We start from the raw sequence: 5,038 nt of genomic DNA, 5'->3' as shown, positions 1-5,038 counted from the left end.
GCTCCGGACACGCAGGCTGAGCGGCCATGGCTCACGGGCCCAGCCACTCCGCGGCACGCGGGACCCTCCCGGACCGGGGCACGAACCCGCGCCCCCCACATCGGCAGGCAGACTCCCGACCACTGCGCCACCAGGGAAGCCCTTTACTTTCTTTTTAATAAGGACAGATCTACCCCAGTCTGACTGGGGTGGATGCCAAAGGTAGTCAGATGACTAAATCAAACAACTCTTACTCATGTAAGCGTCCTTCGGAGCCAATAGGAAATTTCCAAGTCTAATTTTTGGAAGACAGAGAAATTGGGTAGTCTCCCGCATATATCAGATAACTGTGTAATATTCTCTTCGTTGGGGGCTTTCTAACCTGGCCTAAGGGAGCTGCTCCACGTTTCCACCTTTTTCACATGAGAACAGCATTTCTCTTGCACTTTACAGCAATCAAATGTCCCAATACCTCAACTCAAGCCAAAGAAAAAGGGTACAGCAAGAAAATAGCGTTCCCGTGACAGAAGGCACATTTTTGCTCTATGCAGTAAGACCAGGAATCAAGTATAAAGACAAGGATTATCTCCTTGGACTTTTTTCCATAACTTTTCTTTATGTAGCTTAAAATACGCCTTGCATTTGACTTTGGCCCAACTCTTGTTAGTGGCTGAGGCTTGAAATGACAAACATGTTGTTACAGAGGCCCTGACTTTGTACAATGGCTACTTTCTCCTTCCACGGAGAAGCAGAAAGGAATCTGACTCAAGATAATATTCCCACACTCACAAGAATGCAATCACTGGTTAGGGGTCAGCGTTTGGATTTGGTTCACTGTCTTATACACACACACACAAACACACACACACAGACAGACAGACACACACCGCCTCTACCCTTCTCAGTCTCTAGCCCTTTACGCTGCTTTGTTTGTCTTCGTGGCATTTGCCGTACCTGCCATGGTACGCTCCCTCAGTGGGTATCATTCGCATCAATGAGAAATGGGAGCAGCCTGGCAGGAAGGGCAGAGAGGGCAGGCGTGTCCTGCGGGGAGCAGAGAGGAAAGGAATAGAGAAAAGCTGGCTTGCTTTTCTGTCCTCTGCGAAGGCAGTGCTGCCTACAAGTTGAGTGGTCAGACTAGAGCCGCTTGGATCTGGTTCAAGTATTAGCTCAGCTGTTCATTAGCATCTTACCTTGGGGAAACCTCTGAGCCTTGGTTTTCTCATCTTTAAAATGGGGATCATGTAATATTGATATTATCTACAAAACAGGCTTGTGGTGAAGGTTGAATGAGATATTGCACTGAAATGCTCAGTCTGGTGCCTGAGGTGGGCGTACTGAATGCTCGATAAATGTTTGAACCGTCAGTGGCTCTCAGCCCTTCTCTTCTGGGGTCACAGGCCTCTGTGAGAATCCATCCCCAGACCGTTGCACAAAATCTTGAATCTAGTTTCAGGGGTCGACAGCTGTCTGGAGGCCCATCCGTGGCCCTGAGGGCGGAAGCCCCTCCTGTCACCCTCACTCCGTCTTCTCCTGCCCCAGTCCTCAAGCCAGCTCCCTGAGCAACCTTGCTGCACATTGGATGTCGTGCTTGAGTGGGGAGAAGCTGTCCCCGCCTTGTCCCCTCCTGGGCCGAAGGCCTCCCTCCTCCCACACTTGCCCCCTTCCCGGGGCTGAGGCCACAGCCTTTAGCAGCCCCCCAGGGAGCTGTTCTGTAGCCCCCTCTTGGCTGTCAGCCTTGGTGGAGGGGCTTTAACAGGACTACAAAGACGCATCGACTTGTTCCGTAATAGCAGGGCAGCTCTGCCACCTGCCTTAATCCCTCAGTCTCTCTGAGCCTTGGCTCCTTCTTCTGTAAACTGGGGTACTCAGACCTGCCCCTGAAGGTTCAGTGAGATGCTGAATGTCAGCCCCTTTGCATGGAGCCAGGCACAGGGTGAGTGTGAGCGCCAGCTGCGGTCACCACCATCATTACCGATGTCCTTCCTACGGTACAGACGTGAGGGTAAGAAGGGGAGACCAGTAGGACTTCAATAAGCCAGAACAAAACATTCTTAGCTTTTGCATCCTGGTAGAAGAGCCCTGTTCAACGGCTTCATATTTTACGTATTTCTTTTTAAAGGATGCTCTAAGGGACGCAAAGAAGAGACTTTTAAGAAATACAGAGCCGAGGTTGTCCTGCTGTTGGCTCTGGTCATTTTCTACGTGGCACTCATCATTTTCACTTGCGTAAGTATCTTTCTTAAACATCTCTCATTATTAAAAGATCACCTGGGTTACCAATTGACTGTGTTTTGTAGACAGTGTGAGTCATTTCATAATGGCAAGAGACCTATTCGCAGAACCCTGGCCTTACAGAGGCCCCCAGACTGTGAGAATCTCTCTGGGAAGCTCCCAGCTTGTTTTCCACCTGGTGGCTCCACACAGAGCCTTGTGAAGAGAAAATGAAGTAAGATAGTGGTGGAAGTTTGTGAAATGCCAAAGGATCCTCCTAAAGCACCAGCAGGCCTTGTAGGTACGGTGGAAGAAAGTTGGACCCTGCCCATCCACCATCCAGGCGAGGTGCTGTTCTTTCTGTAGGCAGGTGAGCAAGCCTGGCCACCCTGGTGATGGATCCATCTCCTTGGTTGGCCCTTGAACTCTTTTCTCTTAGAGATTTTCCCTCTTATAACTTTGGTACTTCCGCCACTTTTTTCTTTTTTTGCTATTTCTGGTTTCTATTTTAGATATCACTTTTTAAGAATTAATCCTGAGAAGCCAGAGGTACACAGGGTGTGGCCTGGGGTAGAGGACTGCTGGCCGGTACTTGGGTGTCCTTGACATGCCCTTGGCTTATTGGTTGCAGACTCCAGACTAGACTCCTCCCTGCCCCCCAAGCCTCTTTGTGCATGGCTGGTCACCTGGGTACAGTGGTCATAGGGGAGCAGGGCCAGCTCTGGGCCTGACCCACTAGGAAGTGATCTGTCCCCTATGTCTCAGCATATCAGGAAGTGCTGGTTGTTTGGGAACCAGGACATCGGTCACCCAGGAGCTATTCCAGCGCTGGTTCTAGTCACTCACTGGCCCCATCTGTTCACTTGCTTGACGCTGGCCGAACACTCATCTCTCTGGTTTGCTATTTTAAACGTCAGTCCATCAGAAGACTCCACTGAGCACCTACTGTGTTTAAGGCATTATGCTAGGCCCTGGGGGGCATGTAAAAACGCATAAGAACTACGTCCTTCCCCCAGGGAACTTACAGCTTGGTCTTTAGAGTTATTTGCATATAAGAAGATAATTAGCATTACCTGGCGGTAAATTTTAAAAATGAGTGACTCTAGTTTTTTGTTGGCAAATGCCTGTTTCTTTGGGCACTGATTTTCCATGCAGGAAATCCTAGTGTTAGGGTCTGGAAATGGCCCCAGTCTGTAACTCCTGGTTGAGGTTTGGAGATACCGGCGAAATAGCACAAGCCCACTGTAGAGTGAGTGACGTAGCCCGCATCACGAGGGCTCCCTCATGAGCTGTCCAGTCAGCTCCTAATGAATGGAGTTTAAATCCAGGTGACAGCTGAAGCATTTTTCCAATTATTCACTTCTCAACGTATCTCTTTGATTTTATTTTTCAGAAGTTTGCACGACAGCAGAGTATTTTTCCAGACTTTCTTAAACCTGCCATGGAACATGCTTTTCTCCCAGTTACCTCCCCAAATAAGCATTTGGAGCCAGTGACTTCACAAGACAGAACTGGTGTGAGCAGGATTTCTGCAGATTGTTTTTCCAAGGTTGAAGGCTCCGTGGTGTGCGTCCACGTCACACCGAACAGAGGCCTGAGCCCCACACTGAACACACCATCCTTCCTGTGAAGCTCTTCACTTGACTGAAACATCCAAAAGTGGATCCCACCCCACTTGTGAGCAGGGCCTTGAAAATTGTGACATGACCACAAAGCACGGGGCCGCCTACAGGGTGCTTTTCAGTGCTGCTTCTTTATGACCTTCTTAGCGTTTTATTCAGCTATCTGGTCAACCTCTTGGACAGGTTTTTTTTCAGTCTTAGAAAAGCTATGGTGAGATGCAGTTGGAAAAGGACCTTGGGATATATGAATGCCTGGAGTTGGCCCTGTGTAGACCCTTGAGGGCAGCTGTCCTCTTCCACATCTGGAACACATCTCTAAATTTGCTGTGTTTTCTTGTCTAAGCCCAGATGTTTTATGTCTGGGAGAGAGTGACAGGCTAAGCTGAGAGACAGAGGGAAATATTTAGCAAATAGTTTCCCGGCATGAAGGCCCTGCTATTACCAAGGAGTATGATGTGTACGCAGAAATAACAGGTCGATGAGCTGTCCCCAACAGGGCCTTTTTATCTGGGAAAGACATCCATAAAGAAGCAATAGAGAAGAATGTCACAATTATTTTTATATCTGTGTATACTTGTCAAAGAAGGATTTGTGCTGCTCCTCCTTTTGAAATCTGTATCTTCAGTTCGATATTGTTGTTAACTGACAAGCAACCTGTATATGGAGGGCGAGAAGAAGTCGGAAACTGTGACAATAGGAGGGAGAGCTATTTAGGGACCTGATGAAAATGCTGGACCAATTGTGCAAACTGGATGCTGGCCCCAGTTGTCCCACTACTTAGCTGTCTGATCTTGGACAAGATCCTTATGGTTTCTACTTTCTCAGTTGTAAACCAAAAGGTTGATGTATGAGTTGATTGAAAAAAAAGTATGTGAAAATTCTTTGAAAGAGTATAAAGCACTATCAAAATTCCAAACTCCTTTGGGTCATTATCCTTATTACTGCAGTGGTGTTCTGGGCATGAGAAAATGCTTTTCATTTTTTATGTTTTCCATCGTTCCAAACAAAGAAGGCTACAAAGGACACTTTCCCATAGTCTTCTGTATGAATTCCTTTGGGGAAGTGAGGCCAGTTCAGTGGTCTGTTCTTGAAGCACCAGCCAAAAGTACTCCAAGATACAGACACTCAGGGGCCACCAGGCCACGGGGAGAAGGGAGTTCTCAAATGTCCCATTGACGTTCTGGCAATTGTTGGGTTTCTCTTATCAGACTTGGCCCTTTCCC

At 48.0% G+C, this 5,038-nt stretch overlaps 1 protein-coding gene across 1 annotated transcript in view; it reads left to right on the top strand.

Annotated features, from left to right (window-relative positions):
- CD83 (CD83 molecule) overlaps window positions 1-3,713 on the top strand; it is a 16,814-nt gene extending 13,101 nt beyond the window's left edge. The window contains 3 exon segments of the mRNA XM_007461271.1: window positions 2,102-2,208; window positions 3,587-3,690; window positions 3,692-3,713. Of these exon segments, the coding sequence (XP_007461333.1) occupies window positions 2,102-2,208; window positions 3,587-3,690; window positions 3,692-3,713 (233 nt within the window).
- Window positions 3,714-5,038: the final 1,325 nt, after the last annotated feature.

Source organism: Lipotes vexillifer, unplaced genomic scaffold (genome assembly GCF_000442215.2).
Source record: "Lipotes vexillifer unplaced genomic scaffold, Lipotes_vexillifer_v1.1 scaffold863, whole genome shotgun sequence".
Lineage (NCBI taxonomy): Eukaryota > Metazoa > Chordata > Mammalia > Artiodactyla > Lipotidae > Lipotes > Lipotes vexillifer.
Note: the sequence above shows the minus strand (reverse complement) of the source record. Positions and strands in the feature narration are given on the sequence as shown.